At 38.4% G+C, this 22,497-nt stretch overlaps 1 protein-coding gene across 2 annotated transcripts in view; it reads left to right on the top strand.

The window, feature by feature from the left end:
* Positions 1 to 22,497, top strand: part of LOC308401469 (chloride channel protein 2-like) — a 187,552-nt gene that overhangs the window by 112,207 nt on the left and 52,848 nt on the right. For both annotated transcript variants that reach the window (XM_080889686.1, XM_080889685.1), the window contains exons 9-12: positions 354 to 438; positions 5,142 to 5,243; positions 7,458 to 7,542; positions 9,075 to 9,230. In XM_080889686.1, the coding sequence (XP_080745812.1) occupies positions 354 to 438; positions 5,142 to 5,243; positions 7,458 to 7,542; positions 9,075 to 9,230 (428 nt within the window). The remainder of the gene's footprint in view (positions 1 to 353; positions 439 to 5,141; positions 5,244 to 7,457; positions 7,543 to 9,074; positions 9,231 to 22,497) is intronic.

Genomic DNA, 22,497 nt, shown 5'->3' with positions numbered 1-22,497 from the left:
CTCGCCTCTGTCAGTGCACCCCAGGGTGGCTGTGGCTACAATGTAGCTTGCCATCACCAGTATGTGAATGTGTGTGTGAATGGGTGTGACTGGATGTGTAAAGCGCTTTGGGGTCCTTTAGGACTAGTAAGGCGCTATACAAATACGGGCCATTTACCATTTTTTGGTCATCACCTCCACAGTAAGCTGAAGTTTTCCTTTTTACTCCTTCCATCAGTCAGTGGTGCATCAGTAGCTTTAATATATTTTATTTATTGCCCTATATGTGTTTAGAAGACCTGTTTTTAACCTCGCTTAATGACTTTGAGGTCTGTTCAGTGATACAGTGGCTTGTCCTCTCTCTCTTTCTCCAGAGACCATCACAGCTCTGTTTAAAACCCGCTTCCGATTAGACTTTCCCTTTGACCTCCAGGAGCTTCCTGCCTTCGCTGTCATTGGGTAAGTTGGTTAAGATGCTGAAGTTGGTTTCAATTCAATTCAATTTTATTTATATAGCACCAAATCACAACAGCAGTTGCCTAAAGGTGCTTTATATTGCACAGTAGATTGTACAATTATAGATACAGAGAAAAACCCAACAATCATATGACCCCCTATGAGCAAGCACTTTGGCGACAGTGGGAAGAAAAAACTCCCTTTTAACAGAAGAAACCTCCGGCAGAACCAGGCTCAGGGAGGAGCAGGGCCATCTGATGTGACCGGTTGGGTGAGAGAAAGAAGACAGGATAAAGACATGCTGTGGAAGAGAGACAGAGAGTTTAAAAAAAAAAACAACTCATCAATTAGACATTACCCAGCAGGTCCGTACTGTAAATAAGACCAAGCCTAAATGAATAAAAAGCTGATTGTCAACCAATATTAGTAAGAAAATGGAAACTAGCTTGTTTCACAAAAAAATTCAAATAAATTCATCCACTCTGAGTCAGTTTTGTCCACCTGGTTGCGCTGACAGGTATTCCCATTTATTATGATTGCCTCATAAATTCAGACATTATTCAGGAGATCCACTTACTGTAGCTTGTGAAGGTGTTACCTCGGGGTGGACTGCGTGAGTCACCTAACATGGATTATTCAGCTTGCAACAGTTGCCAGCGCACTGAGGGACGTCTTATTTTATCCTGTCCTAGCCTGAGGGCTCTTCTGTGCCTGTGAAAGAGACCACGGGCTCCTAGAAGGAAGCTGGTTGAGAGTTTGGAGGGGGTGCTCTTGCTCCATACTCTGTCCTTCTTTTTCAGATGAAAGCGTGTGCCTGTGTGTAACTTGTGTAACTTATCTTGAGAAGACAATCCCTCTCTTTCTTTCTTTTTTTTTGGGGGGGGCGGGGGTCGTCATCTTGTTCTTCATCCTTTGGGGGGGGTTTTTTCTTTCATATTTAGTTGGGTTTTTTTTTTTTTTTGTCCGGAGGCTTTAACACCCACCACTGCATCAGTGGCTTGCACATACAGTACACTGTCTCCAGAGAAGGCAGCAGAGTGCTTAGTTCTAGTTTTACACTGTGTGAGTCTGTATGTGCACACTGGCAGATTTGTGTGTGTGTGTGTGTGTGTGTGTGTGTGTGTGTGTGTGTGTGTGTGTGTGTCGGTGCATCGTTGTAGTTTCCATCTTCCCCTGCCAGTAGCTGTCAAGCAGGGAAAGTCGGTCAGTGTCTCAGTCAACTAGGCCAGGAAGAGTTTGGTGTGTGCTACATGCTGCCAAGGGCATGTCTTTGAAGAGTCACACACTACTCTACTTACTGTTTACAGTTTACTGTTTTAGGAGGGAGAGGGTCACCTCAACATGTGAAGGCTGCACATGTATATGTGTCCATAATGTGTGTACCTGGACTTTTTGTAGGCCGACAGGAGGGTGATTACTTTTATTATAAACTATTCTGCTGACAACTTCCTCCAATGAGCAACAGAAAATCAGAAAATAAAAAAATTGTCGAAAAATGGATTCATTTTCCCAAAAATGTACAATGAAAATGTGAGATCATATTTTAAAAAATGAGTGATATGTTATTTACATTTCAGAAATTTTCTTGTAATCGGCACAAAAGCCTAACCACGGAAACAATTAATGGATTTGTTGACAAACAGCCAATTAGGCAAATTATTTATAAAGCAAATTGTTGCAATTTCTTTTCTGGTGTTGCAGACTAAAAAATCCAAAATTAGGAGAAGTGAATAACTCAATAAATAAAAATACAGTTGAAATTAACAGAAAAAAATTAAAAGAAAATCAGAGATGCATATCAGTAGAAATCATTAACCATTATTATGAAACTAAGTAATACTGACAGGCTCCATTATTTTCACCTTCTCTAACATTACTTGAATGTGGGCCTTCATTTTAAAGTACAGGGTGGGCCATTTATATGGATACACCGTAATAACATGGGAATGGTTGGTGATATTAAAGTCCTGTTTGTGGCACATTAGTATATGTGAGGGGGCAAACTCCTCAAGATGGGTGGTGACCATGGTGGCCATTTAAAAGTCGGCCATCTTGGATACAACTTTTTCAATAGGAAGAGGGCCATGTGACACATCAAACTTATTGGTAATGTCACAAGAAACACAATGGTGTGCTTGGTTTCAACGTAACTTTCTTCTTTCATGAGTTATTTACAAGTTTCTGACCACTTATAAAATGTGTTCAATGTGCTGCCCATTGTGTTGGATTTTCAATGCAACCCTCTTCTCCCACTCTTCACACACTGATAGCAACACCGCAGGAGAAATGCCAGCACAGGCATCCAGTATCCGTAGTTTCAGGTGCTGCACATCTCGTATCTTCACACCATAGACAATTTCCTTCAGATGACCCCAAAGATAAAAGTCTAAGGGGGTCAGATCGGGAGAGCTTGGGGGCCATTCAACTGGCCCACGATGACCAATCCACTTTTCAGGAAACTGTTCATCTAGGAATGCTCGGACCTGGCACCCATAATGTTGGTGGTGCACCATCTTGCTGGAAAAACTCAGGGAACGTGCCAGCTTTACCCCCTTAACCCCCATGTACCACACCAAACCATCACTTTTGTTGTTCCAACAGTCTTGGAGCGATCCATCCAATGTGGGTTAGTGTCAGACCAATACTGGTGGTTTTGTTTGTTAACTTCACCATTCACATAAAAGTTTGCCTCATCACTGAACAAACTCTTCTGCGTGAACTGAGGGTCCTGTTCCAATTTTTGTTTTGCCCATTCTGCAAATTCTGTGCGCCGATCTGGGTCATCCTCGTTGAGATGCTGCAGTAGCTGGAGTTTGTAAGGGTGCCATTTGTGAGTAGCTAATATCTGCCGAAGGGATGTTCGACTAATGCCACTCTGCAGTGACATGCGGCGAGTGCTACGCTGTGGGCTCTTGCTGAATGAAGCTAGGACAGCCACTGATGTTTCTTCATTAGTGACAGTTTTCTTGCGTCCACATTTTGGCAAATCCAACACTGAACCAGTTTCACGAAACTTAGCAAGCAGTTTGCTAACTGTAGCATGGGAGATGGGTGGTCTTGTAGGGTGTCTTGCATTGAAATCTGCTGCAATGACCCGGTTACTGCGTTCACCAGATATCAACACAATTTCGATCCGCTCCTCACGTGTTAACCTCTTCGACAAGTCAATGGCTGTGAACAAAGAGAAACTTGTAAATAACTCATGAAAGAATAAAGTTACGTTGAAACCAAGAACACCATTGTTTTTCTTGTGACATTACCAATAAGTTTGATGTGTCACATGGCTCTCTTCCTATTGAAAAAACAAAAGTTGCATCCAAGATGGCCGACTTCTAAATGGCCACCATGGTCACCACCCATCTTGAGGAGTTTGCCCCCTCACATATACTAATGTGCCACAAAGAGGACTTTAATATCACCAACCATTCCCATGTTATTACGGTGTATCCATATAAATGGCCCACCCTGTATATTGTATCTTAACTTATTTTACTTGTAAGGATCAGTCAACCAATGAGCGCAGCGTTTCCCCTGTGTGACAGCTGACTCATTTGCATGATGAAGTAAAGTTGTCTACAATAATAACTGAAAAATTAAGTAAAAGAATTGAATATGGAAGGAATGTAGAATGAAAATGCATTGAATGAATGGGTCTGAATGAATCTCTGCAAATGTATATAAATACAGAAAAACCTTTCATAAATGAAGGCCCTGTATTTTTTTTTAATTATTATTTTTAATTCACTTAATGCTACGTTAATTTATTGAGTCATACATACGTCTGTACACCATCGCCTGATCATAGCTTTAACACCTTCTTGTCCTCAAACGGTACACTCACCCTTGTTTTAATCATGAGCACAAGCCCAGATTCCAACACTTAACCCCCACCCAAACACACACACAGAGGACACAGTTTGTTTTTTTTGGGGGGTTTTTTTTTGTTTTTTTACGTGTACCATACAAAGCGCATGAAAAGGTAGATGTGCTGCGTTTTCCTCAGCTGTGCCAAAGAGGCAAAGACTCCCTCATCATCCTGTTCATTACTTATTCAAAGGTATTTGATGGAATTAATAATGCAAGAGGATAAATTTATAAGCATTAGGTTGTCTGCGTAGCTGTCTGCGTCTATTCTTTCTCGCCACCTTTTCTCTGCTTTCTTTGGCTCTCACTCCCATAAAGAGGACTCCCACCAAGCTTCTAAATGCGCGCTTATATAAACCTCTTTTTTCCGCTTTGTCTGAGACTCCCCCACAAATCCCCATCTGACAGTGTTCTCGCTCTTTTATTCCTACTGTCTCATGCCTCTGACTCCCTGTTCATTTTTTTCCATGCTCGTCTTTATTTCTCTCCGTCTACAGTATATGCCTCCCACATGTTTTGTGTACTTTCTCTTTTTTCCTCCATTCCCATATTTCTTTGTTTTCCTGTTCCCCACAACTTTACAGAATTACATTTGCACTTATTACCAGCAACCATCTCCAGTCGATTAGAAACTCATTACATTTTCATTGTTTTTATTGTTGCCAAATGCACTGGGGACACCCTATGGAGGTGGATCAAGTGAGAAAAATGTTGCACTCGATGCGTTGATGTTTTACTTTGTTTACACTTAAACAAATTTATTCCATTCTGTTTTGATTTGATGCATTATACCGGGTGGGGAAAGGGAAAAAAATAGTCCTACTCGTTTTCTCTGTCTGCAGTATTGCCAGTGGTTTCGGTGGGGCTTTGTTTGTCTACATGAACCGACTCATTGTCCAGTTCATGAGGAAACAGAAGGTCATCAACAAATTTCTAATGAAAAAGTAAGTATAATCACCTTAATAAAGCAATGGGTGCATACAAAGTACATACCAGAAAGAATATTCACTGCATTTTCTCAAGTGATATAGTAACATCTGATCGTTTTTTTTTTCTATGTAAAGCAGAAAGCATGGTGCATTGTTACTTTAAACTTGTGTCAACTGTCAGGATAACATTGTACAATAACCATCATTTGAAAATGGGGAAAATGTAAGTTGATTAAATTTTAGTTAATAGTTTTTAGAATTGGCCAAAGTAATGCAGAAATAGTGTTTGATAATTGGTTAATACTGTAATTGCTTTGTAGTAATGTGTGGGTGGTTTATTTGAAATTGCAACTTTAATGAAAGTTGCAATTTCATGACCCTCTGGGAATGAGAATAAATGAATGTGCTCAAAACGACAATAACAATCTCCCGTTCCACCACAAACTTACTAAAGCTACTTAGCAGAAATCGAGAGTCATCATACCAGGCAGTGTTTTTCCATTCTTCTGTAGTTCAATTTTGGAGAGCCTGTGTGAACTGTAGCCTCGGTTTCCTGTTCTTAGCTGACCAGAATGCTACCTGGTGTGGTCTTCTGCTCGCGCTAGGCCATCTGCTTTAAAATCCAGCATGTTGTACATCCTTGTTTCTCTGCAAACCTTGGTTGTAAACAGTTGACAGGTGACTTCCTATGAACTCAGAGTTCATCAACAAACCAGATTCACAGAGAGAACTGCTGCTTGGTGGATAATATAAACTCTAGAGATCATTTAGTGGGCAAATCTCACTACTTTAAATGAGTTGCTCAGGTCATTTGGCACCAACATCCATGCCATTCAAAGTCACTTAAATCACCTTTCTTCCCCATTCTGGTGCTCAGTTTAAACTTCAGCAGGTCGTCTTGAGCATGCCTACATACTGAAATGTGTTGAATTGCTGCTATGTGATTATCTCACCCTAAAAAAAAACAGTCAGAAGTTTATAAATGGGTATTAGGTACTGATTATAATTAGATTTTTTGTTAATAGTACCTGTCCACTACTGAATTAATAAAATAAAAAAAATAAAATAAGCACATCGTGTAACATTGCATCCAGCGGAGTGTGAATGGTAGCTAGAAAGCACTCAACAGCGTAGAAGACGGTGAATGTGGCATCTTGTACAGAGCACTTTGAGTACTCCTGGAGAGTCGAAAGCGCTATATAAGAATCAGTCCTTTTACTTGTAAAAGCCAAATTCAGATCAGGAATTTTTAGGGTTTGTAATATTAAAACAAGTTTATGTAGCATCAGATGTCAGACAAAATAGCAGAAATGCTCTTTTTTTTTTTTTTTTTTTTTTTCTTTATTTGGGAGCATTATGATGTACGTGACCTGTTCTTGATCAGTGTCAAGGAACATTATGGACAAATGAGAGCAGCTTATTTGATTTGTAACTTGATTTTTTCTTTTTTAACCCTGTAATATCTCAACCATGAAATCATTGCCAGAAAATTCATTTTTTTAGAAAATGGAGCATTTATTGAACCTTAAATCTTTTTAAAAGAAATTAAATATTAATTTGCACATTCGTTTTAATTTGAACCAAATTTTTACAATTTTAAATTTTAATAAATTGTGCCATTAACCTCCTAGGACCTGGTGTCCACATTTGTGGACATCACATTTTGGGTTATTTAGACCAAAATACTCAATTTTCCACTACAAGGGCCTGATATCCACTTACGAGGACATTATACTGCTACTGTTCTAACAAAATATTAAACGAATGTCCTCATATGTGGCTCCTATTTTTCTTAGAAACAAAAATCAGGTTAAAAAAATCTCACTATATAAAAGTCTCAAAAACTCATGTATCGAAGATGATACACGATTGGATTAAAAGGGGTAACAAAATCCTACAAAAGACCTAGAAGATTTTCTCTTTCACATGACACTGAAAGCTGAGCACAGACCTGCTCAGTAGCCGCAATAAAATCTGCTCCCCCGACAGGATCCTGTAAAACGAAAGGTTAAACATTGTTGGACATTTGTACAAATATTGGGATAAATAGCGTTAATTGAGTTGTCTGAAGCAGTGCTAAGAGGAACGTCGTCATGTACTCACAAATGTGCAGACTTTATATAATCAAAGAAAACAGTTTTATCACCAATTTAAGTGTCACACATCGATTGTGCCTGCTTTTTTAAATCTCTTTTACTGTTTCTCTCCTTGTCTTTCTTCCACTTTTAGACGTCTGCTGTATCCAGCACTGGTCACTTTAGTCCTTTCTACCCTCACATTTCCTCCTGGCTTTGGACAGTTTATGGCTGGAAAAGTACGTTCCCCAATTTCATTCAACATATATTATTTTTATTACATATACTCAACACCCTGCAACTATTACAGTGGATGTAAAAGAAAGCCTGGGGCATTATGGACCATTATGGTATGATATTGTATTATATTTAAAATTTATGTTATGTGTCCACTGCATTTTTTGTGTCGTAATTTATGTGCAGTAAGTGTCACTGTGCAGGCCCTGAGTGCATTCAGATGTATCCATCTAACCATGATTTTCATGTCTCACTGTGTTTGTGAGCCAACTTAGATCAATAAATAACAACTTTATTACCATTCATGTCAGGGTGTAGTTGTTTTTTAATGTGTGCAGCGCAGATTCAGATGTGTTTGTGTGTCACCTGTGTACCCTGGAGGATTGGATGAGCATACTGTCTTTTTGCTCCTGCGATGACTCGCAAGTGTGTGCTTGTGGCTTCTCTCCAATATCACTCACTTCATCTGTCTTAATTATCAGTATTAGAAAGGGAATAGCCTCTGCATCAGAGGATGTTGCACACACACCGACAGTACACACACATGCGCTGTCGCTTGGTCTTGGCCGCTAATGAGACCGTGAGTCAGGCCTGTATGGCTCTAAATCTGCCCACACTGGCCCACTCCTCTTTGGAGTGCACACTCAAAATTGTGTATCTTAGTCTTACTCACAACCTCTTCATTGGTGAGCTTTGTGGATGTGGGCAGCGTTATCCCCACCAGTGTGCACCGTCAGTTTTAAAAAGCTGCAGCTCACTTTGTGCTCTTATACTCAATGCCTGCAATACTGAAAAAGTTGGAATACTTTGCAAAATGGAGAGTTCTCCAGATTCTCTAAATCTTTTGATTTTATGTACCACTGATCAATACTTTATGAAACTATAAATGGACTTTTTCACTTTTAAGTACAAGTCTTATTCACCCAGAGACCCACATATTCATAAGGTGCTATTATCTATAGCTAAGCACCTTCACACTTCACTATCTCACCCAAGGATGCATCAGCATCCTTTTGCTGACTGCTGAACCTCTGCCCATCTTCACTTCAGAGAAACGCTGCCTGTCTGAGATGCTCTTTTTATACCCAGTCATGTTGCTGACCTTTTTTTTACCTGACATGTTGCCAAGTAACCTCATTAATTGCACAACTTTCCTCCAGCTGTTTCTTTTTAATACCACTTAAAAAGAGGTATTAAGATGAGAAATGGGTAATGATTTTGATTTTAGCACAAGATTCTAGGCGCATGTGACCAAAGTTTTCTTTCATTATCACTTTTGTTGTTCCACACTGTCTTTTTTAGATAATGAATTATTCAATTTATTTAGATTTATGCAAAATGCAAAGAACAAAAAAAAAGTGATAGTGCAACTCAGAGAAATCATGGGTTTTTTACTGACCTAGTGATTGTTTATGTGCATTGTATCTGTGAGTGTCTGTGACCATCCTCCAACTTGGCCTGTTTTTCTTTTTTTTCCCCTTTTAAGTTTTTAAATGAATTTTAATCTGAATGAAGCATGTTGATTGGTTTGCAGCTGACTCAGAAAGAGGCTTTGGTGACACTACTGGACAACCGAACCTGGGCCAAACAGGGCATCGCCGAGGAGTTCGACTACATTGGAAATGCACAAGCCTGGAGGCACCCGCAAGTCAACGTCTTTGTCACGCTGGTCCTCTTCATCGTAATGAAGGTAGGAAGAGCAAAAAATTATAAAAAAGACTCTGGAGTTTTTAATGCAAAATGTTTTCATTGTTTGCAATTTTTTAATGTGAAAACTAAATTTATCACAGTTGTTAGACTCTGTTGGCTCTTTCTGGTTGCTTCCCTTCCTTTGCTGGACTATTTAGTTTCTCTCTGAATTGAAGCATGTATGCTGACACAGTGAGTAAATCCCATACACGGTGCATGACAGGATGTACTGCATTATAAATCCAAGGAGTGTTCACCTTTTTATTTAACACTAGAGCTGAGCTAATAGGCCAAATAGAACAGATCACATCTCTTCTTCTCACTGGTGAAGAGCAAAGGGGGACCATGTTAAATTAAAAAAATGTTGTCTGTCTTCCCCCTCAGTGTGTTATAGTTGTTTTCCCAGGAGGCCATTAAAAGTTTTGTGTCACTTTGATGCTGTATCAGTGAGCGAAAGGACTGATTGAAGAGGATTCAGCAGTCGGCTACAAGAATAAAGTCACATCATTATGTCTTCTGACTTTATGTAGAAGACATAAAGATGGAGAGATTCCAAAAAGTAAAGCTAAACTGTGGCTATAAATAGAACTTCTCATGCTATAGATGTAAGAAATTGACCCTCAGCTTCAGTAAACACTTTCCTGGTGAGTTCAGGAAATGGGCCTTATTGGCGTCCTCCATGATTTGTTAATTATTCCACTTGCAACTGGTGCCCTTCTGTTGATACATGTAGAAAACACAGAATGATATTTAACTGAACCTACAGCTCAGACCATTTTGACGATCCCTGGTCCAGCTCTTTGAGTCAGGATGGAACCGATGTCTGGGTTTGCCGTTGTTCTAGCACATCCACTGTTCTGGATTGTCCCATAGATTCAATTTTAAGTGACTCATGTTGCAGCAGAGAGGTGTGGAAAAAATGCAACATCCATCTCTAGAAAAATGTATATTTAAAAAAAAAAAAAAGGTTTTACTGAGATGACATATGTAGACAAAGTACCAGTTCTTGGACTTGGCTCAACTCCTAAGTTTGAGTGAGGGCCGAGCGTGGTGGAATGAAGGCTCTGCAGTCCTGGCCTCTATGGACTCAAGAAGCTGAACTGTTAGTATGTATTCATTTATCTCCTTTACCGCCCATTCTCCTGTTTTTTTTCTAGTGCTCAGTAACAAGAAAAAACAGAAATGAGTTTGGTCGTTCTGTGCTCCACCATCCTGCCTGTTTAAGAACACAGGGCCGCTTGTCTGGCTTTTTATGTAACCTTTACTTATTGGGCTGCACTGCTCAGCTGAAATGAAATGTCCTTTTCCAATACAAAAACACTGAGTGTGTTGTGGGCTTCATACAGCAAGCAGACTTCACACAGAAGTAGGAGTGGGTGCCAAGTAGAGTGGAGTTGAGTAATGTGTAGGGGAGTATATGAGAGGGTGCCTGCGAGGGGGGATTTGGGGGGACTTTTTTTAAATGTAGCTTTTTAAATCTGGATAGCTGTTACTGTACATGACATGAGTCTATTTACAGCAAAGCTACACAGCTGTGCAATCCACTGGGGAGTCAAAATACCACATAACACACAATATTAAAAAAGAAACAAAGTTGCCTTCCTAAACAACAGAAACAAAAAACACCCTGAACATCAGGGAAGTAGTGAGGAGTCATGTGACTTTACCTGGTACCTGGCTCAGGTGGAGGTAGATAATTAACAAAGCATTAACAAACTTTAGATAATAACACTGGACATTAGCCTCACATTAGTGAAGTCTAATTTTATATCGATGACCATTTCAGTGTCATTTAACAACTCCTGCTTCTCTGTGTAAATGAAACTGATATGCAATTAAACATCCTAAAATATCAGTGCAATATAAGAAGCTGTCTATTTATAGACTTTGCAGTTTGACAGCTGTGTGAACATTATTATAATAACCATTATCCACAAAATCTTAAATCCAGCTCATGTTACATATTAGAATAATGAACTTTAAATTGTTTGTTTACTTCTCTAAACATAAAAATATCATGTATTTTTAATATATGTTTTTTTATTTATATATTGATAACTGGCTACATTCTTTTGCCTTGGGAGGTCTGGAGGCTAACTTGGCTATCATAGGGCAAAAAGTGGAGCACCCCCTGGGCAAGTCACCAGTCTGTTTTAGTTTTTCAGCATTGTCGATTAAACATTGACAATATTAATTATTGTTCAGTTAACCTGAGATATTGTGAAAGTTACCCAGAAATGTTTATTTTTGGTATTAGGAATATTTTTTTCTTTTTTTAAAAGGCTGAAGAAAACACAAACTGCCCTTCATAAAATGGCAAAGTTGTGAAAGCAGAATTACAGCCAAGCGCATTGTCCTACAAAATTTGGTTAAAGACACTCGGTGAAACAGGAATCCAACACTTACCTAAGCTCCGGTGTCAAAGTTATGTAAGCAAAGAGATTGATGATGCGCACCATGTAACAGCAGTGCCAGGAACTGACTCACTATCATTGGTTCTCAACAGCATAATAGCGAATGTCTCTCGCAGCTGTTTTTCTGGTCATGGTGAACAAAGCACAGTCAAATCTCAACTTTGAATCAGTTTATAGAGTGAGTTTGATTCCCTTGTCTCTTGCATAAAGCCACTAACTTGTTTTCTTATTCATGTGTGTGTGTGTGTGTGTGTGTGTGTGTGTGTGTGTGTGTGTGTGTGTGTGTGTGTGTGTGTGTGTGTGTGTGTGTGTGTGTGTGTGTGTGTGTGTGTGTGATTCTGTCCTACTGCTGTCCTTTATCAAAAGTCTTTCAGCATCATTGCTCTCAGCGTGACGTCCACCTCATGTGTAGGTGTGCTGGGCATGTATAGGGTTACCAAATATGCAGCATTTCCTGTAGGTCACATATAGGATAGGCATAACACGCACGCACACATACACACACCAAACTTTTCTAACTAAATCACACCCCTGCAAAATCTCATTGGACAGTTTAACATCTGTCTGTATGGATGCACACACTTGGTCTCCCTTTTACACACAATTACAGTCCATACATCCACACCAGAACATAATACAACACGCGCACACACAACATTCAAAGAGAGGCTGTAATGGCTCTGTCTAATTACAGCCTTTGGTTTTCCTGGATTCAGCCTGGTGACTTTCAAAGGAGAGATTGCTCCCTCTCCCTCTCCTGCTCTGTAATGAATGGTTCTTTTATTCAACTTAGCAGCCATCTTGTCTCGTTGCGTCTTTTCATGTCGAAACTTCAGGAAGACCGAATTCAGCAGCTGAACTTCTGAAAGCCAAGGTGCAGATAAAATGTTTAGTGTCAGGCAGTTCCAGCAGCTGGTCAGCCGGTGAAGCTGCTGTATGTGTATTTGAATCATGCAAATCAGTACAAGACAAGACAGGAAGTTAAAGAAAGTTCCTCAAGAAAAGGCTGAATTGCTGTTGTTGTGAGGTGCAGTGCTGATAACATTCAAGTTTCTCTCTCTCTCTCTCTCTCACACACACACACACACACACACACACACACACACACACACACACACACACACACACACACACACATTTGCACACTCATTTGGCATGCTTTGTAGTTAAATGCTATTTTTAGTGGTGTGCAATTATGCACATCAACAGCTCTCAGGAAGAGATGAGTTTATTAATATAGGTATGTGTCCTCCAGCCTGTGCGAGTCCTTTGTTATCTGTTGGTGTGTGTGCATCAGTGACAGAGCGCTGGCGGGACTGTAATTGGAGTGGGAATAGAAGAAGGGCCCCCGAGGGTCCCATGAGGCCCCTGGGCGACAGACTGTCCTCTGAATGTGACACACACATGCAAGTACAGAGGGCTCCCAGATGACTGACAAATTAGAGTATAAATGTCCTGGATAGTGCGTCATAACTGATACCCTTGACTTGACTATCCTTCACTCTGTCTGCCTGCTCCTGTTCTCCTGATTTCATTGTTTTCCATCATTTAGTCAAAGAAACATCAATCAAAATCTGTCTCAACACAAGGTGCAAGAATTGTGAGTCTTGTGCTCTTATGAATAGATATATAACTTAATTTAATCAGGGGGAACCAACTGGGACCAAAGCTTGGATTGGCTGTACTTTACTGTCATTACCTGATCAAAAAGAGAACAAAACTAGCAATTATTTACTCAAGGACAAAAAAACTGAAGGTGTGACCTGATGTAGTCTGTTCCACCTTTAAGGCGGATCAGTGGATTTTGTATTGAGTATAAGGTATTATCACAATATGTAACTGCAATGTGTAACTTTTTCAAATTACTATGTAAGTTACAGACACACCTTTCAGTTTCAAGTTACCCAGAACAAAGGTGGGAAATGAGTTCTCCCATGGGGGCACATAAGAAACTGGGACTGAACAAGAAGCTGAACTCAGTTCTTTAAAAGCTTATTGGTGCGGCCCTCTACAACAGTTTCTTATGTGGCACATTAGAAAAGTTCATTTCCCAGTGTGACTGATGGCAAGGAAAGTGGAAAAAACTTGTGAGGAAGGAAAACTGATCATTTTTGTGTGGAGCAAACCACAACTAACTGGCAAACAAATAAAAACCAGAAAAAACCCCGCCAACTGAAGAAAAACGAAGAAAAGCATTGTGGAAGCTACTCATTTCAGGCCAAGGATGTAAACAGCCTTCTACCCAAGTGCATCACATGTGTGGAGCAGCTGACTAATCTTACTGGGGACACAGGCCAAAGTGGTGCTTGGAAACCCAACAACTCTTCTGAGAAAAGTGGGACAAACCTGGCATACAGTCTGAACCAGAGACACCATGACAGATTGAAAGTGCAACAAGGTAGTGCTAATGAAGCTTATAGCAAAGCAATATATTATGTTTTAATTTTAGCTTCCTCTTTAGTGCGCCATTGGCGCAAAATATTCTAGAACTACTGAGGTTCTTTAATTCATAAATGGGGTATCCAAGGGTTCTTGAAAATCCAAGTTTTAAAAGTGATGATGATTAGCATGGTATTAGTTTAAAAAATAATTTGGTAAAAAGGAAAAAAAATCTAATTCTAAGAGAGCTATGACAGCATGCAGGGACTTAATCGTGTTGGCAGCAAGAAACCTAATTATTTAAAGCTTCTTATGCAGCTCCTCAGCATGAGTTGTAATAGCAACTTGATCATCTAACAAGATATGCAGGTGCAAGATGGGAAGGCTTTTATTTGAGCCCCTTATTTGACTGAAAGGAAAATTTAGAGGGTTTTTTCATGTGGGATCTGGTAGAGAGTATGTTATTACTCTTCTCTAGCTTCAGAGAGAGCTTAATTTTAATGAAAGCCTTCTGGAAAAAAAGAAAAATCAGATTTTAATTTTGGCAAAGCATTGTCAGTAGAGGTTCCAGATGGTAATAGCTATTACTAGTATACTATTTACTTATCAGTGAAATACAGATATACAAGAGACTATCTAGTATGTCTGCTGCAATATGACCAAAATAACCATATGTGTCATATACAAATACATGCATTTGTTTATTACACATACACTATACAATATATTTTGAAGTAGCCTTATGCAATATGTAATTGAAATGCTGACTTATAGGTTTAGTTGAAATTTCCATGAACCTTTTAGGAATTTTGGCCATTTTTATACAAAATCTCTTATTTTCAGAGGCTCAAAAGTTATTGGACAGTTTACTGACAGGTAGTTTCACAACCGGGTGAGAACCGTTCATTTGATATTTCATCAAAGATGAAGCAGACATCTATCTAACTGACTTCTATTTGAAGTTGATTTCAGTAGTTCAATTTATAGATTGCCACTGTAATTTTAAATATCATCCCCCTAAGAAATGTCAACACAGTTGAGGGAGGCTGTCACTTGGCTACAAAAAAAACTAAATAACCCAGTCAGAGAGAGAGAGAGCAAAAACTTTGGCAGTAGCCAAATCATCAATCTGGTAAATTGTTAAGAAAGAATGAATGCACTGGCCAGCAACACCAAAAGGCCTCAACAGTGTCTTTAGTAAGTAGGCATCATGCCAACAATGAGCTCTTGCAAGAGCCACACAAACCCATATATAAGAAATAAAAGAAAAGTTCTGTCTTTGGCCAGTTTTTGTGCATTTAGAATTTTTTTTTCATGGTCCAAGCATGCAGCATCATGTAAAATCTGTTTGTCACCATGAACACTGTTTTACAGACTCAAAATGCCTAAAATACATTTAATTAATCTAAAATTGCTTTAAAAGGTTTGACAGAGCATTTTTATTCAACATCTTCTGTAGCAGCAGTGTGTCAGCATCAGTGTGATTTGACCACATTGCATTTAAGTCATACTTGTAGTTATGTTTGTCATCAAATGTCAAAGTATTGGCTCTGTTACAGTGAAAGGCAAAACATAAGTACGTCCTGAAAAGACAACCTTTGGGGGGTAGATGTCTATACTTGACGTTCTGGCCTACTTTTTACACTTTACTGCTGATTCGGTTAATCATTCATTTTCACATAAAGCCTATTACATCAGTGGCGTGATAACTAAGGCGCATGATTTTTTTTTTTTTTTTTAAAGGCAGCTGTTCAGATTTTTGTTGAGCAAGCACAAAGCTAATATTATACACTGATTAAATCTCAGTTGCGTATATTAACAAATGATGCTTTCTCCTAAAATAGTATAGCCCCGAAGCAGCTTTAGAACTTTTAAGACTCATTAAAGCTACTGTCAAAATTCACAAGGTTCATTAAGAATTTTCTAATTGGATTTTAATAAGGAAAGATTTCATGCAAGTGGTTTCCTTGATCACTTGTTCCACTTGAATTTGCAGCGGTTTAAACCAATAACCCAAACAGTCCCAGCTTGATTTTCAGGTCTTAAGTTTGCTGCCTTCCACTGCTTATCAAAGTCCCCTTTCAGTTTGAGGTCAGAGATCCTCATAAATCTTCATGGTCGTGAACTACCTCTGCGAGATGTACATCTACTAGATTACGTTAGATTAGATTAGATGAAACATTAATGACTCCTTCAGGGGGAAGCGAGTCATTGCTTCAGCAAAGAATTGGATAGAGCAATAGATAAGAGGACATAAATAGTAATAGAGCAAATAAAGGGTAGAGGGATATGTTCGGAAATGCTAATGTGTCTCCTCTAAAACAATCGGCTCTCAATTATATGGTCGTACTACGTCAAATTGAAAACTATCCATTTGCTTTATTCTCTGCACACTTTGGCTCAAAAACCTCAGAACCTGGCAGTAAGTGTTAGAGCAGGGTAGGGTTATAGCTAAACTAAATACACACACACACACACACACACACACACACACACACACACACACACACACACACACACACACACAGTCAGACTTGACTTATCAGACCATGCTGAGTCACAGTTAGAGGAACTTGCTGCCCCCCCTGTTTTTATGAGAAATGCAGTATAATTGATAATAATGAATGAACCTGAGCATCAGGAAGTTTTTATTGATGAAGATGGCATTGCATATCATCACCATTAGCATTTGTTGTGGTAGTGATGGTGTAGAATCAACCTTAACCAGACGATAGACAAAGGTATTCAAAGGAAACTACAGAGAAATGTCATGTATAGTAAGTATTAGTTTAAAAAGATTTAAGGAAAGTGCAAACTACTAGTAAACAACAACTAGCAAAGAGCTGACACAGGCCCTGAGAGATGCATCTGTATTTTGTTTTTGTTTTTTTGTTGTTGTTTTTTTTTTAACGAAAACCTCATCAGAAATGGTCTCAGTGCCATTTTTAAAAAGAAGGAGGAGAAAGGTACAACAGTGTCTACAGTCATCTGTAAAACCAATGAGACACTGTCATGGTTTGGGGCTATTTCTCCCAGTGGTGTCTGGGTTCTCATGAAAGCTGATGTAATTATGAAGGCAGAAAATACAAACTCATTTTTTCCTACAATCTGTATTTCTAGTACAGCATTGGTGTACTACTAGGAAATAGTTGCAACTTGAAAGTATGATTTCTATATAAAAATATATTTTATTTGCTTGCAAATATTTATACAATATGGTATTACAAATGTGGACACGATAATGTAGCATTAATTCCCATGGAGCCATATTTACAGCCAGGAGTATCCTGTCCGTGTCTATTAGTTTATGCCCCCAAGTGCAACAACTAGCTCCAAGCCACCTGAAGGAGTGCCCATTGGCAGCTATTACTCTGCAGACATCAGTTCAGTTGCTATAATTGAGGTTTCCGTCCTATAAGGCTGGAGAATAAAGTGCCTGCAGCATCCTGCCACAGTCACCCGTGCTCAAGTGTTTTTGACCATGTTACTATGAGTAAACAGGCTGCTGGTTTAGATTACACTGTCAGCTACACACTCTCAACAGAACTGCTGAAAGTCTATTTGCAAATTACATCTTATTTTTCACAATATTTGTATCTTTTTTGACTGGGTGTCTCCAAAAAGTATTACATGCACAAAAATATTCATTTTTAATCATAAGTGCTAAAATGCCCTAATTGTAAAATAGCTAAATTTAAATGTGAACATCTTTATCCTTTATGGTTCAGAAAATAAGTCTAACAAGATGAACATAAGAAAGCACACCAAATTAATTAATGTTGACATTAAGGTGAAAAACAAAACACAGACACAGATTAATATATGTAAATGTTGACACAGCACTTTTTTTCTTTCTTACTGCTCACTGAAAACTTCGTGCTTCATTCTAAACATTTTATCTGTCTCATATTCATGTTCAACTTGGAACCACTAGTTAGTTTAACACATGTGTCTTTGGACTCAGGCTGGAAGATAGAGTACCCATAGGAAACCCAGGGAAATGGGAAATGCAAACTCCACGCAGAAAGGCTCCCATGGGGTTGACTTGAGTTGTTTAGTTATAATTGTAAGAAGAAAGGTGGAGCATCCTCAAAACAGAATGACAAAGTGCTTATTGAGTGGAGGCTGGGGTGGATGGATGGGTCAACAAAATAAACTTTACTGATTATAGACATAAATAACAAATATTCGTTTTGTTACCAAAATAAATTCTAAATGTCAAGGATTGCTTATGGTCATACTCTATGACCATGATTACTTTATTACAAATTAACCCAACTGGTTTTGTGCTGAAACCTTAATTATGGTGTTATCACAAAAAACGTCTTGGGTTGAATAATTTTAGTTATCAGTCATCAAGATTGAACTGTTTCTGACACTTAATCAGTCTAATTTGAAGTGGAATTTAGAAAGCAAGAAATTGTTTAAAATTTTAGATTTGATTTTTGTAACAATTGTCTGCATTCACTTTCTTATTGTTGTTTGTTTAATAAAAACAAACAAGATTTTCTGCTGAACTTTTTAAAATGCCAAATATCCACCAAACTTTACATTTTCTAATTCCAGACTCTTACTTTTTAGTAGAGATGGACCGATCCGATATTACGTATCGGTATCGGTCCGATACTGACCCAAATTACTGGATCGGATATCGGCGAGAAATAAAAAATGTAATCCGATCCATTAAATATCAAAAAAGCACCTCACAAAACTTGCTACACGGCGTAACTCGGCTCATAGCCGTAGCACGTTGCAGCAGTATGCATCACGTGATAGAGCGGCTGTGTGTATTTGTAGCCTCACCAGCATTTCATCTCCGAGAAAGTTTTCCCAGAGAGAAGTAAAGCAAGTGTGTAAGTTCATCTCTGAATGTTTGTAAAGCATTCCCGCGTTAAGCTTAACAACCGATATATGGAGCGACTGCCTCTTCTTGCTGCTACTTCAATCATGAAACTGCTTAATGATCAGCTGATCGGCTTTTCTGTCGTGAGTCCGTCTCTCTTCTTTGTTTTTGGCCCACTTCTCACCAGAAAGAGGAAACCAGCAGCTGAACAACAGCAGCACGTTTAAGCTTGATAAGCTGTTGTTAGAATTTATTTAATATTACTTTCTAAACCAGGATCCTTTTCTACGTAGCTGATGGCTGGTAACTGTGCAGGGGCGGATCTAGCAAAGTTTAGCCAGGGGGCCCGATAGGGCATTAACAGGGAAAAGGGGGCACAAAGACATACTTTTCTTTCTTATTCTCATTTAAAATGTCTAGCTTTTAATAAATAATTATCTGACTCTTACACCCAAAGTTTTAATCTGATGTAAAATATATAGAAGTCATTACTGTATATAGTAACTGTTAAGTCTAATATTCCCTAGTAAGCTATAATACTTTTTCCTTTGGGAAAGTACCATCTGTGAATTCTGCAATTCTGTTGAAGAAAGATGTTGAATCTATTTAATTATTCTTGAAAAATAATTTATTTCTGTGCATTTTTCCCCTGCATCAAATTAAATTTGATTACATCGATTAAGCACCATGAGGTGGAGGGTGGTTCCCTATTTTTTATTTTTTTTTGCTGGGAGTTTGCAACCCTATTAGTTAGGTTGCTTAATATTTCTGCTAAGTACTCTTTAAAATACCAGAATAGGGAGGATGGAGTAGGTTTAAGTTTATTAGATTGATCAGTGTTGCTGAACTATGAAATATTTTGGGCGCAGTGTATGTTTTATATACAGGTATAACAGAATAGCTTTAGTGTTGTTATTTATTTAAACTTGAGTATAAACTTATACAAAATGCAGCAACAAATATTAAAAAAACGTTTTATTGATTAAAAAGCACACTATATCGGATTCATATCGGTATCGGCAGATATCCAAATTTATGATATCGGTATCGGACATAAAGTGGTATCGTGCCATCTCTACTTTTTAGTACCAAAAATCAGTCACAAGTATTATGATTTAAGAGTAAATTGTACACAATTTATGATGAGTTTCTATTTGTTAATTTATGGGCCTTTATTGTGAGCCAAAGATGAGATAAGAATTGCTTTTTTTTAAAGTAACACAACAATGGGCACAGTGTTTCTGAGCATCATAAAATACAAGGTGTGTGAAGGTCTACCTGTAGTTTAACCACCCGGTAACAGTGGACTCCTCTCAGATCAGTGTGGCCTCAGTATTGACGATATAACCCACACATACCCGAGGACACACTCACATTCTTGTGTACTGCTTTCCTGGGAGTTCATGGCCTCTAATAAAGTTAAGCCTCTTCTTATGAGTTCTCAGATCTTTTAAAAGTTCCCAACTCTTATTCTAGTTTTACTGTCTAGGTGGAAGAGAAAGAATGAGAGAGGAAGGCAAGTCTAAAGATTATTTCACACTGCTGTCTTCATTTTCCCATGAGGCCTATTTTGTATTTTGTAACCGTGTGTGACTGTGTTTTAGCCTGATTCTCTTCGCTGAGTCCGTGTTATAGTGTGTGTGAACACCTACGCACATATGTGTGTTTGTACGGGGTGCGAAAGCGGCGGCAGTTTAGGGTCACAGAAGGAGATCCATTACGTCACCATGGCAGCCAGCCTTAATTACAGCTAACTATAGTTGGAGCAGAGGGAGCAGAAAAGGGAGAGAGAGCGACGGAGCAATGAGTGTAATTAAAAAGTCTATTTGAAACCATGAGATTATTATAGTGATGAGGTTTGTGTAATGGCTTGTACAATACACTGATTCATGTATCTCATTCTGTGCATGCAAACACTGAAAATATAAGCCTGTGCTCAATACATTACCCGCTCTGTGCCGAAGAATACGTGCCAATTAATAGTACTGGCCTATTTAAAGGTAACATCATGTAAAATAATCTCTAATTGCACTATTGATCCATTTTAGACTGATTCTTTTTTTTCTGATCAGCAGGCTAAAATGACCCTAAATTTGAATGTTGTTTGCCATGTTTTTTGTTACAGCTGTTAAATTGGTGTAATAACCACTATCTTTGCCGTAACTGAGTTGTCCTAAAGATTTCTATTCAGGATACTTTGAACATAAACATTGTCTCTTATAATCTCTATTTCTACTCACACTTCTAACTGATGGCTAATTTTTAGCTCAGAGAGCCAGTCTAGACCTATTTTCATTTAAGTACATATCTATTAAGTCGCTTTATGGTGCCTGACCCTTTCATGCTGCATCTTTATATTAAAAGCTTTTTATTACTGAAACAGGATCCGTTTCTAATTTGGTGAGAGTAATGGAAAAAGGAACAGAAAATTTGTGTTTCTAGCTAAAGAGAAATACATCTCAAACTTCTCACCAGTTAACAATATAGCCTTGAGGTTAGAGTCCCACACACCAGCACAAATCTCTGTCCTAATGAGGACACCGACGGGATCTTTCAGTTTTTATGTATTAACACAAATCAAAAATAATTATAATATATTTTATTTATTGGCACATTTAACCTCCTAAGACCCGAACTCTTCCACGACATGCATTTTAAATTTCTCTTTGATATTTGGGCATATTGGGGCCCAATGAATGTAAAAACAAAGAATTACCAGATTTTTTTTTTTTACCTTATTTTTATCCACATATTAGGATATTCGTTTAGAATTTTGATAGAACAGTAGCAGTATAATGTCCTCGTAAGTGGATATCACGCCCATGTAGAGCAAAATTGAGTATTTTGGTCTAAATAACCCAAAATGTGAAATCCACATATGTGGACGCCAGGTCCTAGGAGGTTAAAGACCCTCAAGGTCACCTTACATTATTACAACAAAATTTAAAAAAAAAAAAGGTAAACAAAAATAAAAAGTATGTATGTACAAGTATGACAGTATAAAAGCTAAACGAAATAAAAAATGGACTAAGACAGAAAAGTGATGAAGGGTATGCAATTCTGAATACATAGGTTTTAAGATGTGATTTAAAAACCGAGTTAATAGTGCGGAGATCTGGTGGAAGTGCATTCCAAAGTTTTGGTAGTCAGTCCCATTGTAGTCAGGTGAGCAGTTGGAACAGACAGAAGGGAAGCTGAAGAAAAGGGGAGTGTACGTAGGGGTGAGTACATGTGAAGAAGGTCAGGTAAATATGGAGGCGCAAGGTTTTTAAGTGCTCTTAAGTAAGAAGCAAGATCTTGAAATTGACTTGGAGGTGAACTGGAAGCCAATGAAGCTGTGTTAGAACAGGTGTTATATGTTCAGAAGATCAAATTTTTCATATAATATGAGCAGCTGTATTTTGAACTAACTGCAGTTTATGGGGAGGCTTATGAGGTAGACCATAGAGAAGAGAATTGCAGTAGTCTAAACTAGATGTGACAAAAGCAGTACAAATATGGCAGTACTGTTTGGAGAGAGTGAAGGATGAAGGCGGTTAATATTACGAAGATGAAAATAAGAAGACCGAGTGATATTATTTATATATGTTGTGAAGGAAAGAGTGCTGTCGAAGATGATACCAAGACTCTTA

This window comes from Rhamphochromis sp. 'chilingali' (assembly GCF_963969265.1).
Source record: "Rhamphochromis sp. 'chilingali' genome assembly, chromosome: 8".
In the NCBI taxonomy this organism is placed as follows: Eukaryota; Metazoa; Chordata; class Actinopteri; order Cichliformes; family Cichlidae; genus Rhamphochromis; species Rhamphochromis sp. 'chilingali'.
Note: the sequence above shows the minus strand (reverse complement) of the source record. Positions and strands in the feature narration are given on the sequence as shown.